The sequence below is a fragment of the Neofelis nebulosa genome, chromosome 14 (assembly GCF_028018385.1).
Source record: "Neofelis nebulosa isolate mNeoNeb1 chromosome 14, mNeoNeb1.pri, whole genome shotgun sequence".
NCBI lineage: Eukaryota > Metazoa > Chordata > Mammalia > Carnivora > Felidae > Neofelis > Neofelis nebulosa.
In genome coordinates this window covers 82,919,956-82,941,037 of record NC_080795.1, presented here as the reverse complement: position 1 = coordinate 82,941,037, position 21,082 = coordinate 82,919,956, and the positions used below count along the sequence as shown (strand labels likewise).

General features: G+C 54.3%; 2 protein-coding genes and 1 pseudogene across 2 annotated transcripts; all 3 read right to left on the bottom strand.

Annotated features, from left to right (window-relative positions):
* Positions 1 to 5,825: 5,825 nt before the first annotated feature.
* On the bottom strand, positions 5,826 to 9,259 carry GPAA1 (glycosylphosphatidylinositol anchor attachment 1). Its single transcript, XM_058699413.1, has 12 exons — positions 9,077 to 9,259; positions 8,631 to 8,810; positions 8,437 to 8,548; positions 8,097 to 8,244; positions 7,916 to 8,017; positions 7,631 to 7,827; positions 7,361 to 7,557; positions 7,113 to 7,266; positions 6,868 to 6,963; positions 6,524 to 6,714; positions 6,272 to 6,442; positions 5,826 to 6,160 (listed from the first exon to the last, which is right to left on the bottom strand). Exons 1-12 carry the CDS (start codon positions 9,148 to 9,150, stop codon positions 5,917 to 5,919), a joined length of 1,866 nt encoding a protein of 621 aa, XP_058555396.1. The 5' UTR covers positions 9,151 to 9,259; the 3' UTR covers positions 5,826 to 5,916.
* Positions 9,260 to 10,338: 1,079 nt separating this feature from the next.
* Positions 10,339 to 12,782, bottom strand: EXOSC4 (exosome component 4). The gene is made up of 3 exons (XM_058699420.1): positions 12,278 to 12,782; positions 10,859 to 11,065; positions 10,339 to 10,747 (listed from the first exon to the last, which is right to left on the bottom strand). Exons 1-3 carry the CDS (start codon positions 12,446 to 12,448, stop codon positions 10,388 to 10,390), a joined length of 738 nt encoding a protein of 245 aa, XP_058555403.1. The 5' UTR covers positions 12,449 to 12,782; the 3' UTR covers positions 10,339 to 10,387.
* A 3,601-nt stretch (positions 12,783 to 16,383) lies between these two features.
* On the bottom strand, positions 16,384 to 16,505 carry LOC131495166 (small nucleolar RNA SNORA70; annotated as a pseudogene).
* Positions 16,506 to 21,082: the final 4,577 nt, after the last annotated feature.

Below are 21,082 nucleotides of genomic sequence, written 5' to 3'. Positions count from 1 at the left end.
AGTTGCAGGCAAGTTGTAATTTCAAAGCTACCGGGGGCAATGGATAACAGCTGCACCTGATAATCGAGTAACCAAAAAGCTTAAAAGGAAGAGCTGGGGAATACAATGTCCACAGGGATGTTCAAAAGCCCTACATATTTCTGAAATATAGAGGTCACAAACATAAATAGGGTGTGCACAGGCTCATGAAAGACCTGAAAAAGCATCAAATGCTTACCTCTGGCTGGCCTTGAGGCTCTGCACATAGGGAAGTGGAGCCTCAGACAGTTGCAAACTGGGGGCTTTAGTGCTGAAAGGATATGCCCCAACAAGTACACAGAGCTATTTGGGAAAGACTGGGAAGTTTATGGATTTTAGGCATTTAAGAAAATCTCTGTCTGATCATCAGCTGAGCATAGGAACTTTAGTGGCTATACATGACATTACAGACTAGACAGAACAAGTTCAGAAAAACCACTACACGAGTTCAACTACTACAAGCAGCAACAACAAAACCTGGCATCTGATTTCTAAAATCACAACATTAAAAATGAAAGGCCTGTAGGACACCAGTAAGCATACCAACCTATGCATAATTCTCGGGAACAGAGAAGAGAAAGGGGCAGAAAGAATATCTGAAAAAATAATGCCTGAAAAGTTCCTAAATTTGATGAAAAACATGAATCTGCACATCTAGGAAGTTCAGTGAACTCTAAGTAGGATAAACTAAAAAGGATCCATACTTAGACACATCATAAATTGTTGAAAGCCAAAGAAAAAGACTCTTGAGAGCAGCAAAAGAGAAGTGATTCATCACATACAAGTGATCCCCAATAAAATTACCTATTTCACATCAGAAACCATGGAGGTCAAAAGGCAGTAGAATGACATATTCCAAGTGCTGAAAGAGTAAACCTACCAGGGGCACCCGGGAGGCTCAGTTGGTGGCAGTATGCGACTCTTGATCTTGGGATTGTGGGTTGGAGACCCACCCTGGGTGTAGAGTTTACCTAAAAATACAATCTTAAAAAAATAATAAATGTAAATGGATTAAAGTCTCCAATTTCAAGGCAGAGATTGTCATAATGGATTTTATACACACACACACACAACTCTATGGTGTCTGTAAGAAACAACCTTTATTTCTTTTTAATTTAAGAGAGAGTGTGCACATACGCATGCACTGGAGCAGGAGGGGTAGAGAAAGAGGGAGAGAGAGAATCCTGAGCAGGCTCCATGCTGTCAGCATGGAGCTGGACTCGGGGCTCGATCTCATGAACCATTAAATCATGTCCTGAGCTGAAATCAAGAGTTGGATGCTTAACTGACTGAGCGACCCAGGCACCCCTGTAAGAAACAAACTCTATTATTTATTATTGTTATTATTATTATTATTATTATTATTATTGTTTTAAGTAGGCTTTGTGCCCAGCACAGAGCCCAATGTGGGGCTTGAACTCATGACTGTGAGATCAAGACCTGAGCTGAAATCAAGAGTCAGATGCTTAACCAACTGAGCCACCCAGGCACCCCAAGAAACAAACTTTAGAATCAAAGACACAAGTAGAAAGTAAAAATGTGGAAAAAGATATACCATACCAACAGTAATCAAGAGAGAGCTGGAGTGGCTATACTAATATCAAATAGTATAGACTTTAAGACAAAAATTGATACTAGAATTAAAGAAGGACATTTCATAATGAAAAAAGGACCAACTCTTCAAGAAGACCTAACAATTGTAAAGATATGTTTGCCTAACAGCGCCCGAAATACATGAAGCAAAAGTTGACAGAATGGAAAGGAGAAGTAGGCAATCTAACAATAATAATTGGAGACTTCAATATTCCACTTTCAGTAATGGATAGAACTAGACAGAAGTTCAGCAAAGAAAGAAGAGTTGAAAAACTGAACAATGCCGACTAGACTTAAACATCAATGAACCACTCTTCCAGCAGAAGAGTACATATTCTTCTCAAGTGCATATGGAACATTCTTCAGGACAGACCATATGTTAGAAAATAAAACCAGTCTCACTAATTTTTTAATGTTTATTTATTTTGAGAGAGAGAGAGAGAGAGAATGAGCAGGGAAGGGGCAGAGAGGGAGGGAGAGAGAGAATCCCAAGCAGGCTCCGCTATGTCAGCACAGAGCCTGACACAGGACTTCATATCAGGAAGCCTGAGATTATGACCTGAGCCTAAATCAAGATCAGGCGCTTAACCAACTGAGCTACCCAGTAAATCTAAAAGTAGTAGAATGATACAAAATACATTTTCTCACCACAACAGAATGAAATTAAAAGTCAATAACAGAAATTTGGGGAATTCATAAATATGTGAAAGTTAGATAGCATATTACTTTTAATGTTTTATTTATTTGGGGGGGGGGGGACAGAGGATCCAAAGAGGGCTCTGCACTGAGAGCAGTGAGCCTGATGTGGGGCTCATACCTACAAACTGTGAGACCATGACCTGAGCCAAAGTCGAATACTCAACCAACTGAGCCACTCAAGCTCCCCTAATATATTGCTAAATAACCAGTTAAAGAAATCACGGGAAAAATTAGAAAATGAGGTGAATGAAAACAAAACATACGGGATGTATCAAAAGCAGTGCTAAGAAGAAAATTTAGAGCTCCAAATTCCACTTCTAGGTGTATGCCCAAGAGAGAACATATGTCCACGCAAAAACTTGTTCATGACTGTTGATAGGCACATTGTTCATAACAGCCAAAAAGAGGAAATAATCCACATGTCCATCAACTGATAAATGGGTAGAGTGTGGCATGTCCATTACATGGAACATTATTTGGCCATAAAAAGGAAGTTGTGACACATATGTATGAGGGCATTCATATTAAAGTGCAGATTAGGCAAATCTGGAATTAGAAAGTAGATTAATGGTGTCAGGGGCTGGAAGGAGAGAAGTAGGGTACAGGTTGCTTTTTGGGGCAAGGACAATGTTGAAAAGGAGCAAGCACAGGCCTTGGAGACCAAGGTGGGGAGTTTGGTTCTATCCTGGGGGTGACGGGCATCTCCTGAAGAGAGACTAGGTTGACCCTGGGTCCAGGCCTGGGCGAGCGTGCTAGGGGAGAAGGTGTATGTGGGGTGGGAGGTGTTCAGGTTGAATACGGTGACTTAGAGGTGACCATCACACATTCAGGAGGCAGAGGTGACACACTGGGGCCTGGCAGGAAGCAGGAGACAGGACCTGAGTGGGGGTATGAAGGCAGCTGGGGCTTGCAGAAGCAGTTTTGGATAATGGTGTCCAGAGCAGTCCCCAAGTTGTCTACATTGGAGCCTCGGGGGGAGTGGGGGTAACCAGGCAAATGGCTTGAGAAGAGCACAGGAAGTCTGGGACACCGAGGCGAGTTGCTAGAGGCGTCCCAGGGCCAAGTAGAGCATCCGCACGGAGCCCGGTTGTGGGGAGGCTGCTGGGTGTTAAGTGGGTGGAGGGTGGCCTGCTGGCTGGGGCCTTCACCTCACCTTCCTGTGCTCACCCCACCTCCCAACACAGGCGATCCTCTAGCCCCTGTGGAAGCTGTCAGGTCTGCCCCCTGGAGCCTCCTTCTGGACCTCCAGGTCGTCTCCCTCTGATTTCCCTTCATTCAACAAATACAGATGAACATTCTACTGTGTATCTGGCCCTGAGCTGGAAAAGTAGCAGGAAATAAGACAGTGTTCCTGCCCCCCATGACACTTCTGTTCTGGGGCCTAGAAAGCAAGCAACAAAGGAGTATGTACTATTAAGTACTGATTATCAACACAGTGGTGTTGTGAAATAGTGAAATACTCCCAAATTCACCCAGCGGACACCCTCGAGTCCTCACGTGAGCTGGGCTCAGCAATGGTCCCTCTTGTATTGGTTGGAACTAGATCTGAGTGTCAGAAAACTCCAAATGACAGTGGCTTACACACAGTACAAGTCTGTTTCCCTTTCTAGTAGATGAAGCCCAGTTTAGCAACCCAGGGCTGTGTGAAGCCCAGGGAGTCCCTGCTCCTCTCCATCCATTCTCGACATGGGCTGGACCTCATGTCCTAGACACAATTCACGTTCCAACCATCAGTTCCACATCCCTGTGGGCAAGAGAAAGGATGGGGCTCAGAGGGCCAGTCTCTCTGGGTGAGGTCTTTGCTTGGTGTTCACCCTGGAAGCTTCTTGTTTATCCTGCTGGCCACAGCATAGTCACGTGGCCACACCTCAAAGCACAGGATTCAAAATTGGGCTGTAGGACTCCAGAGAACAGATACTGGGTTCAAGGTACAGGCCCTACCACCCCATCAAGTGGAGCATTTATGTATGACCTATACTCACCGCTATACCCCTGACCTACATTTCCACAGCCTAACATTTCCTAGTTTTAAGAAATGTATTGTACAAGTGACATTGCTGAAAATCGGAATAGAAATCCTGCTTTCCTGACAAACCAACTCTGTCATTCCCATGGTCTCAGAATTTTTTGTACAAAGAGTTCTGCGCAAGTTCAGAATACAGTTGAGATGATCTCTGTGCTTCTGCCCCCACTTGTGTGTTCCATGATTTAATAGATTTTCATGATTTGTGCTTTAAGTGACTGATCAAGGCCAACGCCTAGGGAAAAGGCTTGGGAGGGATTCTGGAATCCTTTGGAAGGGATACTAGCTCACAAAGAGAGAGACAACAGACCAAGGCAAAACAGAGGTTTTTGTGCGTCTTAGAAGACAGGAGGACTCTTGTCCTGTGACTTATCCAAGCACAGGGTTGACAGAAGCCAGCCTGGGAGGCACGCTGGGAGGCTGGGGGCTGCAAGTCTCTTCCCAGCCCCGGGGGAGGCGGGGCAGAACAGTTTGTTCAACATTGAAGGGACCAGAGGTTCCAGCCGGACTTGGGAACAGCGGGCAAAGACAGGCTGCTGGCCCCAGTGGGGTCTCCAACGCCCATGCTGCACCCCCACCCCCAACAATGCTGGACAGAGAGCACGTGGCCCCCTCAGCAGAGAGCCAGCAGTGACCCACAGAGGGCTGGGTCTGGGGGCTAGAGCTTCCTCCCAGACCCACCGTTCTGGGTGTGACACTGAAGGGCCACGGGTCCTGAGCGGACTCCCCAGGCGGGGCAGCTCTGCCTTCCTTTCACACTGAGGCCAGTAGGAGGCTGACTGGTCTAGCCACCACATCAGGTGCTGGCAGGGGTGCCTTGGCCCTCGAGGAGATGCCTCTTGACCTGACGTGACCCTGAAAAGCAACGTTTTGCTTTTCTTCCCTCCAGAATGAACACTAGACATTCCAGTTCCTTTCAGGGGTCTCCGTATGTGGCCCACCTGCTCCTAGACGATGCCGGGTGGGGCTCTACCGCTCCACCTCGACCCTGCCTCTCATGGGTGGCTGGCCTGGGCCAGTTCGGCTCCAGGGAAGCTGGGCGGGGCCACTCCCGGGCCTTGGCGGGTGCCATTCCCCATGCCCCAGGGCTTTTCTGCAGGGCTCCAGTGCTGAAGACAGAGCAGTGTGGTCCCTGGGCACTTCAGATCCCATCAGGCCCCAAGCCACACCCACCACAGCATTTCCTCCTACCCGGCACCCTGCCTCCCACCGTGATACACAGGGAGCTCCCATAATGCTCGCGGGGCTGGGGCCAGGGCAGGGTCTACACGTGCCATTTCCAGATGCCAAGCCCAGTGTCCATCCGAGGCTCTCCTTGGAGGCTGATGTGGCTGCTGGGGCCCTCATTCCTGCCAGCAGTAAGTGGACCAGGGCAGTGCCCTCCAGGAAGGAGGTATGTGGGAATGCCAGGCCCTCAGACAGAACTTTTTATCCACGTGCCTAGGAGCTCCAAAAGGACAGCAGACAGTGGGCCACGAGCCCTAACAGCAGCTGAAAACAAAACACCTGTTTATTTCCCAAAAAGAGAACCCCGGGTGCTTGGGGAGTCCCCACCCCGGTCTGTACCACAGGACAGCCACACGTCACTTCCAGAAGAGCACGTTCCAGAAGAGCAGCCAGCAGGGATAGAGGCCCAGAGCCAAGAGCGGAAAGAGCAGGGCGCCGTAGGTGTGGTGGTCCAGCACGCCCTGCGCCAGTGCCGCCAGGAAGAGCTGCCAGCCTTCGGCCAGCGACAGCGGGGCCTCCTGCAGCTCCCGCCAGAGGAACAAGCACCCCAGGAGAGTGGCCGCGGGGCTCGTCAGCACCAGCAGGGCGGCATACAGCGGCCTGGGGGGAGAGGCAGGGTCGGGCTGGGCTCTGTGGTGAGGAGCACAGGCCCCGGGTTGGGGGCAGGGCACCTCGCGTGCAGTTCTGTGACGGGGGCCGACCGGCACATACCGGGGCCCACAGGGGTGGGTGAGCGCGGCAGCAGGCACCATGGTGGCGGCCAGCAGGAAGCCCAGCGAGAAATTGGTGAGGGCAACGCAGGCCAACTGTAGCGCCAGGTAGATGAGAGCCACTAGCTTCAGTGCCATCCAGCCTCTGTCTGGGGCCTGTGCGCTCATCACCCTGCAAGACAAGGGGCTCAGAGGCAGCTGCCTGTGTGGCCAGGGGACCCTCTGTCCCCGCCCAGCCGGCCCAGCCGCTCACCGGTGGGCGCTGTGTGGAAGGGCCAGGCCGGCCGCATAGATGGCCAGCAGCGTCAGCACCACGGCCTCGGCCTCGGCCACGGGGAAGTGCTGGGTAGCCACGTGTTGGCCCAGCACTGGCAGGACGTAGAGGGCCAGGCCCATGGCCTGTGAGATCAGCAAGGGAGCCACAAGCGAGGCCAACCCCACGCTCTGCAAGGGCACGCGGATACTTGGGACCTGGGCCCTAGGGCCAGGGGGGCCCCAAGGATCCTCACCAACACCCCACCAGTGGAGACTGAGTGGCAGCAGGACCAATCACCGGAACCCCAGGAGCCCTCCCCAGCAGGAGTGGGGGGCCATCACCTGTGCTGGAGGGAGGGGAGGACCAGGTCCAGAGGCGCCCCCAGCCTCCTGAGGGCCCGCTCCGGCCTCATGCAACTGCATCCACAGTTCCAGAGCGTGGTCTAGTCAAGGACCCTGACAAGAGCTGTGATGGGATCTGCCCGGCGGGGGCCCCAGGGCCCATCCCACCCCCCCACTCCAAGGACCACGGGCTCTCCCAGCCTAGAGCAGAGGGGACCCGAGGCTGGCCGCCCGTCAGAGGATATCTTGAGACCAAGGACCAAGAGCAAAAAGCCAGCAGCAGGCATGTAGAGGCCGATGGAGACGAAGCGCGAGAGCGCGGGGAGCACGTAGAAGAAGAAGGACTGGTGCAGGCGCTCCAGAAGGTGGTTGAGCTTGCGGAACATGCCCTCCAGGGCCCTGCCGGGGTGGGGCAGCGTCAGGGCCAGCCGGGCCCCCCAGCACCCCCTCGCCCCCCTAAGCAAGGAAGAGGGGAGGACCAGAAGCCACTTACTTGCCCACCGCCACTAAGTCATACTTATACTGTCGGAAGCTATTGATGCCACGTATGGTCAGGGCCTCCACACGGTAGCGCAGGAAGAGGCCGTGAGCGCCATGGGGGCGGCCAGAGGCCTGCTGCAGAGTCATGAGCAGGAGTGTCTGCAGACCCTGCAGCGGCCCGTCTACCGATGTCCAGTCCTGGGGCTGCAGCTTAGAGGGTTTGGGGACGAGGTCAGATGACCCCCACACAGGTCCCAGGCTGCCCAGGCAGGCGGCCCCTTACCTTGCCCTGCAGAGTACACAGCAGTCCCCCTTTCTGACAGAAAGTCTGGAAGAGGTTGAGCAGATCGAGATTGGGCAGCTGCCCGTTGAGCCCCTCCACGGCCACATCAAGGCTGGTGACCACGTCGCTACTGAGCTCCAGGGCCAGGGCTGCCTGGATGGCCCCAGCCCGGCCCTGCAGAGGGGATGACTGCATGCCTGTAGGAGCAGGTGAATGAGGTGCCCACGGAGGGCTGGCGAGTACAGTGGCCCCGAGAGAGGGGCGGGGCAGGGCAAGAGCACCCACCGGTGACGTTGGTGTCGTGGTAGGCCTCAAGCCAAGCCTCAGTGCCCAGAAGGTCGTGCTCTGTCACCAGGAAGATGATGTCTTTGGCCCAGTAAATCTGCCCTGAGGACCAGAAGCTGGTCAGCAAGGCCTGGGACAGAGGCCAAACCCTCCCTTGCCAGCAGTAGCCCCTGAGCCTCACCCCGAAAGTGGGCAGCAAGCGCCAGCAGCAGCCCCACAGCCTGGCTGTTGGTAGAGTCGGGGCCGCAGGGTACAGTGAGCACCAGGGATTCGGTGCTGGCGGCGCGTGGGGCCCGCAGGATGCCATACACGTTGGTACCGGCCACCATCTGTATGCAGTATTGGCGGGGAAGCCTCAGCACCACCCCACCCTAGAGTGCTGAAGCCTCTCCCCTTTTCGCCCTAGGATGCCCGTTAGGAATTTCCTGGGCCCCAGGACCTGGCACCACTGAGCTTCCCAGTCCCAAGCCACCCTCTCAAGGTCTTTTTTGCTCCCAGACACATCCTCTCCCCCACAGTACATAGCGCTCGCGGGTCTCATCAGGAAAGGGCAGTTTCCGGGAGAAACTCTGCGTGTAGACCTCCAGCCCCACTGACCGCATCGTCCGCTCCAGCCAGGCCACTGGCAGAGCCCTGGAGGTACAAAGAGAACCTTTAAGAGCTCCCTGACTTTGACCACCACTGTTTCCCCCAGACCCACAGCTCTACCGCTCACCCCGTCTTCCTGCGGTGGGCAGCGAAGTCTCGGGCGAAGCCTCGGGCACGCTCTCCGCCCGCAAACTGCTCCTCCACCATGGTGGAGCCCATGGCGTTCTCCGACATGTATGTGCGCTGGGTCAGGGGCGGAAAAGCCAGCGCCAGGAACCAGGCGATACCCGCCACGTAGCTCAGCACGCTGCAGGGAGAGGGGACGGAGGAGACCGCCGGAGCGTTAGGGGGTTCTGACACCGCGGCCCGTGGCCTCCACCTCTGCACCGGGCGTGGCGGGGGCGTGTGTGAGGGACCTGGCCCTGGAGTCCGGGCACCCGGGACATCGGACGGGAGAGCTGAGCTCCGGGCCTGCTGCCCCGAGCGACGCCGGCGGGGACGACGCGACTGGCGCTAGCAGCCGGAGGGGCCGCCGGCGGCCGCAGCGCCGGGTTCCCCGGGCCCCGCCCTTACCAGAGCGGCGCGTTGAGGCGCAGCACGAGGCGGGCGAGGGCGCGCCGGCGCACCGGGTCCGACAGGAGGCCCATGGCGGGGAGGGGCGGCTCCGGGACCGCGCTCCCCCGGCCAGCTGCAGCCCCGGGGCCCGGCGCCTCGCGCCTGCCGGACGGGAACTGGCGCGCCCGCACGCACTTCCGCTCCCGAAGGCCAACGCGCCGCCGCGCATGCGCGGAACGGAAGCGGTACTCGGGCGGGCCGGAGAGCGGTCTCCAGGGGAAGTAGCAGGAGGTGTATGCCACGCGAGAGCAAAGCAGTGGAGACCGCTGGCTGCTGGCCGGGGGTAGCGAGAAGGCTCCGATTTGCAGAACCAGAGAGGGGATGAATAGGGCGGGAGGGAGGAAAACCGCAGAGCACGGAGGCTGCTGGCAGTGACAGGTCCGAATGCCTGGGGTGGGTAGACAGGAAGAGGGCTTCCGTGGACCGCGAAGCCAAGGCATTGGCTGATTCGTTTCTGTGGATGTCGGTCAAAAATGGCGGTGAACGCAGAAGCGAAATCAGTGTGAGTCCAGCACCGAGGTCATCAGGGCCAGATGACCACAGGGAGGAAGGTGCGGATCGTACCGTTGGCCAAAATGGGTTTCAAAGGAGCTGGGACATGTGGAGTAGAAAGTGGGGGGCACTCCTATTCAGATCAAGAGATGCCAGAGACATTAGGGGAGAAGCAGCCCCTGGGGGGAGAGCTGCAGGGGCTGGTGTTCAGTGCTCAGGCAGGTGCGGACATGCGTGCGTGTGTGTGTGTGTGTGTGTGTGTGTAGAGAAGACCCCGTTAGACAACATGTATCTATTGTACTTTTGGAGCCTGAGACTAAGTAGGCCCAAAGGGCTCCTAGGTTGAAAGGGGCTATTCAGTCCAAGCCATAGTCAAGACGATGTGAGACACGGCCCCCACATCTCCATGGTGGGTTCCCAGAGCCAGCTTGAATTCTCCCTCAGCCCTTGTTGAACTCAGGGCCTCGGATGTGCGGGGGTGAAAACGGACTCCAGAGTCCAGGCCATTACAGGCCATGCTCAGCTGCCTTGAACCCTGCCTGGCACAATTGCTCTTCATCCACGGACACACTCCCCCCACCTTCTTCTTCAGGGTTTGAATCTTGAGCTTGCAGGAAGTATGTATTTCATGTGTGGGAGATGGTCCCTATTCCCCCCCATCCCCCCACCCCCGGAGCAAGTACCAAGCCAGGCTGGGAGGGTGTGGAAGTGCTACGGGGCGATCAAAGTACAGCGCACTGTGTGTGAGTTTTATTCCGGGCCCGGGGGGCCAGACGCTCAGTCCCCTAGCAAAATGGAGGCCTCCCGTACATGCTGCCGGACCACACGGTCCAGCAGGGTGTGCACATCACGGGCAGCCCGGGCAGCAGCGTCCAGCACCTGCTCCAGGTGGTCTTCGTGCAGCCTGGCGTCCATTTCAAGCAGTGCAAGCTGGCCTGAGGCTGGCAGCAGGGCCAGGGCAAGCTGGGGGCCACCAGCTGCCTCCTCCACGTGGCTGAGGTCCGCCAGGGCCGTGCTGTCCACAAAGCCAGCCGAGCAGGCGCACACGAAGTCCCGCATGGGTATCCCGGCGTCCAGCACTGCCAGCGTGGCTGCATTCACGCAAGCTGCGTACGTCCCACCGTCGGCCTGCAGCACCTGCAGGGACCGCGCCCACCAGCGGCATCGGTGTATCAGGCTCTGGCCGCGGACTCCCAACCCCCACCCCATCCCTCTCCCTCCCCAGGCGGATAGCTGCTGCCTGCTCACCTGCACATAGATATCAATCTGGGAGCGTGGGTGCAGCTGTGTAAGGATGGCTGCCTCGAAGGTCTGACGCAGCTGCAGGCCCATCTCGCAAGACTTACGGTCCCCATGTGGTCGCCGCTTGCGTTCGCCTGTACTGAAGGTCGCAGAACTATACTGACAGTTCACCAGGGCCCTGTCAGGCAGGGCTCGAGCCCGGGAGCCCCGGATCTGGGGGAGGAAGGACGCGTGAGCCAGCCTCACTCCTGCCGGCTCGCACTACACCTTCCTCTAGCTCAGGCCCCGGACCTCAGGCTCCTTCCCACCCCTCCTCCTCCTTCTTCCAACATCTCAACAGCTGCTTTACCTTCAAACGCCCCACAGGAGGGCCACTTGGCCCATCTCTAAGCCATCATCCCCCCTCAGGTCTCCCCGTTTCCATCCTCGCCTCATCCCCTCCAGCCCATTCTCTATTTGTAGCCAGGGCCGGTATATTCACAAGCAGCAAGTCTGACTTTGTCTCCTCTACACACTCACATATGGTACTGCCTTCCCAAAGCTTCCCCATCACGTGTGACACAAAATCAAAATTACTTTCCCCGGTCTGTGAAGCGGTGAGTTCTTGCCTTCCTAGAAGGCCCTCAATCTCACTCTGAGTAATCCCCCACCTCCCACCGGCAGCCTTTCCACTCTGCAGACGTGCCGTGTTTGTTTCCACCCCAGTGGTCTTCCCTTCTCCAGCAACGGAGACAAGGCAATACAAAATCAGGATTTTATTTAAAGTCCCTTCGGGGCGCCTGGGTGGCTCAGTCGGTTAAGCGTCCGACTTCAGCTCAGGTCACGATCTCGCCGTCCGTGAGTTCGAGCCCCGCGTCGGGCTCTGGGCTGATGGCTCAGAGCCCGGAGCCTGCTTCCGATTCTGTCTCCCTCTCTCTCTGCCCCTCCCCCGTTCACGATCTGTCTCTCTGTCTCAAAAATAAATAAACGTTAAAAAAAAAATGTTTTAAAAAAATAGAAAAGAAAAAAATAAAGTCCCTGTCCTCACGGAGTTAGACTGCCGTCCGAAGCGACCGATTACCGAAAGGCAGGGAAGTGTGTGGTTGTAGGGGAGGGGGCTTGCCACGTGAGGAAGGCGGTCTGGGGAGGCGTCACCCGGAGGATGACGTCAGAGTAGAGAGCAGAGAGAGGACGCGAACGCGGGAGAGCGCGGGGCGCTTGGAGGAAGAGCAAAGAGGAGGGCAGGGCGGAGGGGAGAGAGGCCGGTGAGAAAGGCGGGGACCACGGTGCACCACGCTGCCAGGACTTTGGCTCTGGAGCCGAGCGAGCGGCGGCGGCCCTGAAGATGCGCTGGGTGGACGCGGCGCGCGCCGGCCGTCGCCTCGGCATCTTCGGCTCAGCCTGGAGGCCCCTCGCACCCCGCCCAGCTCGCGCACGCCCACTCGCCTCGTGCGGCCCGTAGACCACCGCCAGCGCCTTGGTGTTGCCTTGCTCGATGTAGGCCGAGCCGTCGGCCTGCGCGAACACGCCCATCCGCGCCTGGATCTTGCGCAGCTCCCCGGCGCGCCGTCCGTCTACCCGGTAGCCCTGATCCGACAGCAGCTCCAGGCCCGCCATGTCGCCCGGCCGCTAGCCACGCTTCCGCCTCCCGCAAAACTACAGTTCCCGGCGGCTCTGACCCTCACTTCCGACCTCCCGGCGGCCGGCGGTTTCCGGCGGCCGAACGCCCCACTTCCGGCCTCGGAGCACTAGGGTGCCCGGCGGCCCCGCTGGCCCTACTTCCTGCCGCGGGAGTCGTGGGCGGTGCTGACCGGGTGCCAGAGCGCTGTGCCCGCGGGCGTTTTGGGGCGCTGTCCCACGGCTGCCAGAGGTGGAGACCGGCAGGGAGAAGGATCCCCCGGCCGCGCCCCTTCGGGTTTGTCGCGGGGGCGGTTTTAACGCTCACCCCACCCCCACCCCACCCCCACCCCCGCCCGAGACCTCCCCGGACTTTCCCGCACGCGCCGACCCCAGGTCCCAGAGGGCCGGGACCTGCCGCCCCCGGCCACTCCTCCACCCCACCTTCGGGGACCGCGCCTGCGCCCTGCCTGCTAGTCCCTGGCCGCGGAGGCTCCTCGGAGGTTGGGCGGGAGAGCGCAGCGCCTGCTGCAGGGTGCGGCATCCCGTCAGCGCTGATTTTCTTGCTCTTCCGCAGCCGTAAAGGCATGCGTTCTCCCAAGCCGAGACACGCTTTGTGTTTTCTTACCGTTTAGGTTTTACATTTGTACATTAAAAAAAATTGACACATAATCTGTACGGTACACACACATGCTCATACTCCTTTGATAGAGCGTTTAAGATTTTCTTCTCCATGTTGGCTTAGTTCTTTCTGTCCGCATCCCCTCTGCCCCCACGCCCTCTTCCTTACCGTAATAAATAGTTCTTTCCAGGTTTTTCTCCACACTCAAATGTGATCACATGTGAATCAAGCACAGATACACGCCGTTGTACAGTCATGTAGCATTTGGATCTGTGGTGGTTATTACTATTTAATGGGATTCTTTTATACGCCATTTTCTGTTTTTCACTCAACACCTTATGAAATCCACGCAATCTTGTGGAACTCTCATTAATTTTTGATTGCCAGGATGTATGCCCGCCACTGCCCCACGTGGGGCAGTGTCGAGGGGCTTAGGCAATGGGGATAGAATCCCACAATGCGGATTCTCTGAATGAAGAGTAAACGTGAGAGTTCCTTTTTCCCCTCTCTTCCCACCAAGAGTAGCTGTTACATTTTTACATAATCCTTGCCAGTCCTGAGTGTTACTGACTTCACCTCTCTTTCCCGTATCCTGACTTGGTGTATTCCAGCACCTGGTGGCAATCCCACAGGAGGGAACTGCCAGTGTGTCTATAGGGGGGAGATATGAGGGCTTTTCCTCCCCAGGTACCTCCTGCTCCAGGTGTCTCTGTTTCCCAATGGTCAAGGTCCCCAGCAGGAGGCTTGTGTCCCCCCTTCCAGTGGCATGACTCAGCTCCTCTGCAGTGCTTAGGAAGCCAGAGCCCGTGCTCCAACTTTGAAAGTGGGAAGATGAGCCGAAAGGGTTGCCACACACTGAGACGAGGTGGTAGGAGGAAGGTGCACAGGCCCCGCTCCCAGCATGCCCTTCGTTTACATCCAGCTCCCACAAAGCCGGAAAACGGGCCACCTTTTTCCTCTGACGATGAAGATACCCTCACCCTTTCCAAAAGGGGTTGCGTGGAGTTTGCATGTCTGTTTATCTCTTGCTGCATAACCTTAGTGACTTCAAATAACAACAAATGATATTATCAGACCTTGCAATCCAGAGGATTGCCTGGGCTCATCTAGGTGGTTTACACTTGGGATCTTTCCTGCCTGTGGTCACCGTGGACACTGACAGGTGTGGTCTTGAAGGCTTCCTCTCTCGCATCTTTCGTGGTTGTTGCTGGCTGTTGGCCAGGGCCTCATCTGGGCCTGTGAGACAGCATACCTACCCACAGCCTCTCCATGCACCCCATGCTTCCTGGAAGCATGGCGCCTGGGTTCTACGGTGACCTCAAAAGACAAGATGGACACGTGGTGTTTTAAGACCTAGCCCCAGAAGTCACATAGTGTTATTCCCACCAGACTACGTGGGTCAAGGTGGTCACAAAGGTCTTGCCCAGGCTCAAGGGGAGGGACATGGACCCTGCCCCTCAATAGAAGCAGGATTAACGTCATGTCCTGAGAAAAGCAGGCAGAATGGACACACTGTAATAGCAGGAGCCCAAGTCCTACAAGCACAGCGTCCCCTCCGAGGTGGTGGTCTCTGAGCTGAGTACAGCACAAAAGCTGTGAGTCGGCCACGGCCCTGCCACTGTCCCTGGTCTAAGGCTATGATGGCGATCGTCCTCCACAACCCCCCACCCACAGTCTCCCTGCTGTCAGTTCTTCGGCCAGATCCAGCTGGTTACTGGTGGTTTGATCCAGCCTTTTTCTCTGAGCGTTTTGAGCTCGGATTGTCCCTGTCCTTGCTGGGTCAAGATTGCAGTAGTTGTCCATTGACACAGGTGGAAACCCTACAGGGGTCCCCACATGTGTCCTGCCCCAGTTGCACACCCAGGACAATCAGAATAATGTTGGTCCTGGCCTGCAGAGCCCCGAGCTCAAAGTGGCTGGGTGATGGCTCTTCCCTCCAGATCAGTGGAACCCTTATTGTCCTTCGGTGGAAGCGTCCCCTCCACCCCTGCTTCCAGCCTGGCAGCGTCTCCAGTTTAGGGGGCCATTCCTGCCCCCCTGGATTCTCTGACCCTGTGTTGTAAACACAGGTAGATCCAGGTTTGGGGGGCCTCACACTTCTACAAATTTGGGAGCTGTGTCGGGAATTCCGGACCACTCCTGGATTCAGTGATTTGCTTGGAGGACTTGTAGAATTTGGCACAGACTGTTGAACCCGTGGTTGAGCTTTATTCCAGAGAACGGGTAGTAATCAGCATCAGCAAAGGAACATGTGGCAAAATCAGGCAAACAAGCACAGCTTCCAGAACCCTCTCCCAGAGACCCTGCAGGACACACTCCCAATTCCCACAGCAGCAGACGGTGACAGCATGTGTGGAATGTTGTCCACTGGGATGCTCACCGGAGACTCAGCACCCAGGCTGTTCACAGGGGGCTGGTCATGTTGGCACCCTCTGCCTGGCACAAACCCCGATTCCTAATGTCTAGGAGGAGGAAGTCAGGAGTTCCCCATAAGCCATATTTATTTGTTGAGTTTAGGCTCAATGGGCCACTCTTAGGGAACCGCAGGAACCTTCCGGAAACTGAAGCTCCCAGACACCAGCTAACCCTGTGAGCACATCTTCCGAAGGAGAGCTGTCTCAGCCCCGCTGTGTTAACTCTTTCCTGCATAGTGCTGTTTTCAATAAATAGAAGACAAAATCATATACGCAAAATTAAGTGAACAGAGTGACAAGAGAAACCCTAACACGTAACGTAAATTTTTAGAGTTCACCAAAAGCACAAACATCACAAAACGAAGATCAACATAATATCATGAATTGTCTTCCCGAAATATTTCTCTAACACGTTTCCCTTATGCTTTTTGGGTTTTTTTTTTTTTTTTTTTTTTTTTTTTTTTTTGCTTTTTGTTTATTCAGACAGGAAGCAGGATTTATTGGTGGGCATGAATGGGGACGGGCAGTCTGAAGTTCTGGTGAGTGCAGAGCCCGCTATTTGTCCAAGGGGCCGTGATGAGGGATGTATTTGACCCCATAGCCATCTGGGATGGACGGCTTTTCAGCCAACATGTCTTCAGATTCGTCCGCATTAAACTCAGTAAAGCCTCACTTCTTGGAGATGTGGATCTTCTGGCGGCCAGGGAACTTGAACTTGGCCCTGTGTGGGCCTCCATCACAGGCCCCTTGTTCCGCAGCTTGGTGCGGATGGACACGACGACTTGGCCACTGTGCACCCCCGGCCACTGTTCCCTGGGGCTTTCCAAAGACACCCCGCATACCTGTCTGCAGCCTAGATTGGAGAAAGCATGTGATCAGACATCAATCTCCACTGGAAGCGCTGTCTCCGCGGTCCCTTAGGGCCACCCGTGCAGTCAATAGGCTGCACACACTACCGAGGAGGCTGCTGTTTGCCGCCATGGCACAGCAGCCTCCGCGGGGAAAGGCACAGTCGGCTCCCCCACGCTTTTGGGTGTAGCCTCTGCTGGCCTATTGAGATCGCGACACTTGGGGGTCTGGCGGGCTCAGTCAGTGGAGCACACGACCCTTGATCTCGGGGCTGCGAGTTGGAGGCCCGCCCACGCTGGGTGTAGAGGTTACTTAAAGCAAAATATGAAAAAAGGACGACGACCCTTTCGTGCTGTCATTCTCTCTATATAGAGAGAAGACAATTCAGTCTCTTTTCTAACACGTTTGATGAAAGTTATTTTTATTACAGTTTAGGAAAGTTGCTTTCAGGTAATGGTTCTTGTGGGTAATATTGTGCGGATTTTTAGAACCGTTAAATTTGAGGAGCCCTCTGTCAGATTTTTCTTACATACGAGCCCTAAGATTTCAAGGCCTTTGGGGTTTTCTTCTTTGTGATGAAATGACTTTAGGTATTTTTTTGAATTGACGACGCTCATTAGCCAATTCCATCAGGCCGGAGTGTCATGACGTGGGGCACAGAGGGAGGCAGGTGTGTCCCTGGAAGCCATTTCTACACCAGAATGACAGCAATAGCTTAACTACCCCAGGAAGTGAGTGTTCCCGCTGAGCCCAGACTAAATGCAGCCCCAACTCCACGTCGTGAGCACTGCCCCTCCAGCCCCAACAGCAGGGAGGGAGGGACTGAGAGCAGGTCGCAGGAGGGAGAGAGCTTTAACCGAAGGTGGTTATGTTACTTTCGCGAATTTTACAAAAAGTGACCTTGTAGACACTCTGCCGAGGCCCCGCCCTGGGATGGGCTGTGTGAATGCGGGGTGAGCCTCATGACTTCACAGTGAGCCCGTTCCCCAGAAACCCTGACACCGAGGACAGCACAGACGCGTCCCGACAGTGTCCCACCCTCAGAGGGGCTAATAGTCAGCTGGGAGTGTGCAGGACCCTCAACGGACTGTCACTTTCCCATTAGACTGAAGGGGAACTTGGGAAGATAGGTGAGTCCAGGGTCGTGAGCTCGTTGCCCCAGGCCATCAGCTCTAACATGGGTCCCTGGCGTGCAGCACTAGCCAGTGGGAAGTAGGGCAGGCCTGGGTAAGCCAGGAGGGAGGTGCTAGCAGAGGGACTCTGGGTGGGAGGGTCCAGGGTCATGGGTCACTGCTGCACGGGTGGGGTGTTTAGCGACAGCAGTGAAAGCTGTGCAGAACCACCCGCTGACCCACGGCCACTCCACTCGCGGGCATTTGCCTAAGCAAAGCTGTGATGTCTTTCTCTGCTAAGTGCAAAATCTGGGCTTCAAAAAGCAGTCAGTGTTACCTATCTCTCCCGGGCAACTACCACACTATCCTGTTCCTTTGCACAGTTCATGATTTTCTGTTGAAAACTGGACACTTAAATTTTTTCTTAAGCTTATTTATTTATTTTGAGAGAGAGAGAGGGACAGAGAGACAGAGAGACAGAGAGCACATGTGGGGTAGGGGCAGAGAGAGAGAGAGAGGGAAAGAGAGACAGAATTCTAAGCGCTTTCCGCACTGTCCGCACGGAGCCTGACGAGGGGCTCGAACTCATGAATTGTGACATCATGACCTGAGCCCGGATCAAGAATCAGATGCATAACCAACTGAGCCACCCAGGCGCCCTGAAAACTGGACATTTTAGACGAACCATTATAGTGACTCTGGATTATGATTAACCAATCCTCCTTTGGTTTGTTGATCTTGCTGTTTTGTTAGTTTATTTGTCCAGTGGCTTCGTTTATTATTATTTTGTTAGTTTTTATGTCTAGTCTGGACAGTTCCGTGAAGTCTATTCCTCCACAGTGCGTAGCCTATGATGCCACTACTCAGATCCCCACCACCCGGGTCTTATACTGAAGCCTGGCTTCCTAGAAGTCACATGTGGGTCAGGACAGCTTGGGGTTCAGCCACCAAGCGGGCGAAGATTGTGTTTAAGCGACCCCCCGCCAGTGAGGTGCCATCCACGGCTGATGGATCAGCGTGTGGCTGGAAAACGCCTCGTGTCCAGCCGGTGTATTAGGCTGAGGGATACCCTCCAAGGCCCTAGTACCCCAAAGCTATGAGTGTTACCTTATGTGGCAAAAGGAATCTTGCAGGTAAGATTAAGTTGAGGATCTTGAGATGGGAAGATTGTCGGGGATTATCCAGGCAGGCCCTCAGTGTCATCGCGAGTATCCCCTTTAGTCTGGTCACCAAAGAAGAGAAGGCAAAATGTGGAGACAGAGACTGGAGCGATGTAGCCCCAAGCACACAGCATGGAACGAATTCCCCCCTGGGGCCCTCCAGAAGGAACCATTCCCGCGAGCACCTCGATTTTAACCCATAGCACTCGTCTTGAGCTTCTGGCCTCCAGAACTGTAAGAGAATAAATGTGTGTTGTTTTAAGCCTTCGAGTTTGTGGTCATTTGCTGGAGCCTTTTCATAACTTTTCAGCGCGAAGATCTCAACATTGACTCCTACGGCCCCACACTCAACACCCAAAGAAAGTCAGTCCTGGGCGGGGTCTGGGGGAACTGGGGGCGGGACAGAGGAAATGACCCTGGTCTACAAGCGTGTGTTAGGGGGATGGTAGCCTCAGCTTGTCCTGCCCAGTGTGGACCCTCTCACGTAGGGCTGGGCGCCGGGGGGAGGGGAGTCCCCACGTTCTTGGCTAAACCCTGTCAGGATGGAACTTTCATGATTGGGAACAGAGCTTGGGAGGGAGGAGGTTCTGGCTCAAATGCCACACATTCTGCTCTTCTCACCAAGACTTACGAGACCTCCTACGATAAATACCGTCTGCCCTTTGGTCAAAATCCGGAGTAAGCGGGTCCCACAGCCCTCCTGGAAGTCCTGCCCCTGCCAGGCCTCTCAAGGTCAAGGGCACTTCTACCGCATTCTTCTGGGCAAAATAAGGCCCAAGGGCCTGTCCAGACTCCAGGGGCTGATAACCGGATCTCGTTTGTTCCAGGGAGGGCGGTGTGTGTACCTCCCGTGGCAGCCCGTGTTTCGCCATCTACCCCCCAGGTGCGGACACCCCCCGGGCTCCTCCGGTAGGTGGGAGGGGCTACTTCTGCGCCAGAGGGGCCGCGCGAGATTCAGCCTCGGGGGCCCCGCGTCTGTCGGAGGAGAGTGTGCGTCAGCCCCGCCTGGGCCACAGGTCCTGGATTCCCTCCACCGGGAGGAGGCCGTGCGCCTTTGCCGTTGCCTCAAGTGCAACGGCTGGGCACAACATCAGTGTTAATTCATAGCTCTCTAAGCCAGGAGTCTTGGCACAGCGGTCGCATCGAGACACTGGACTTCAATGACCATCTGATGTGACTTCCTTCCAGCTTGAAGAATTGTCTTTTTGTTAAGTTTGAGGTAAAATGGATAGATAACATTACACAGAAATTTCAGGCATACGATCTTATATTCGACATCTGTATGCACTACAAAGGGATCACCACCAGAAGACTACCAATATCACCATACAATCGATCCGTTCACACATTTTGCCCCCCCAACCATCAGTCTGTTCTCTGTATCTATGAATTTGTTTATGTTTTGCTTTGTTCGTTCAGATTCCACAGGAGTAAAACCATATATTTGTCTTTCTCTGCCCAACTTACGTCATGTGGCATAATGCCCTCAAGTCCATCCATGTTATCAAAAAATAGCAAGATTTTATTCTTTTTTTTCTGGCTGAGTAATATTCTGTGGGGTGTGTGTGTGTGTGTGTGTGTGTGTATAACATCCTCTTTATCCATTCATCCACTGACGGACACTCGGGTTGTTTCTATATCTTGATGACTGTAAGTAATGCTGCTATGAACATAAGGGTGCAGACATCTTTTTTGAATTATTGTTTTTGCTCTCTTCAGAAAAGCGTCCAGAAGTGGAATGGCTGGGTCATGCGGCAATTCTACTCTTAATTTTTTGAGGAACTTCCATACTGTTTTCCACAGTGTCTACACCAATTTCCACTCCCACCAACAGTGCGCGAGGGTTGTCTTTTTCCCCACATCCTGGCCAACACTTGTGATTTGTAGCCATTCTAACAGGTGAGAGGCGGTGTCCGTCTCATCATGGTTTTGGTTTGCACTTCCCTAATAATTAGCGATGTCGGACATCTTTTCACGTGTCCGTCGGCCACCTGTTTGTCTTTGGAAAAATATCTATTCAGATCCTCTGCCCATTTTTAAATCAGGTTGTTTTTTAAATTGTTGAGTTGTATGAGTTCCTTACTTTTTATGAGTTCTTTATATATTTTGAATATTAAGCCCTTATTAGATGTAGGACCTGCACGTATCTTCTGTTCAGTCGCTACCTTTTCTTTCTGGTTCTGGTTTCTTTTGCGGTGCAGAGCTTTTTAGTTTCCCATTTGTTTATGTTTGCTTTTTGTTTCCCTTTCTTTGGAGTCAGATCCACAAATATATTGCTAAGACCAGTGTCAGGGAGTGACTGCCTATGTTTTCGCCTAGGAATTTTATGGTTTCAGGTCTTATACTCAAGCCTTTAGTTCATTTTGAGTTAATTTTGTGTATAGTGTAAGATAGTAGTCAAGTTTCATTCCTTTGCATGCGGCTGTCCAGTTTTCCCAGCACCATTTATTGAAGAGATCGTCCTTTCTCCATTGTAT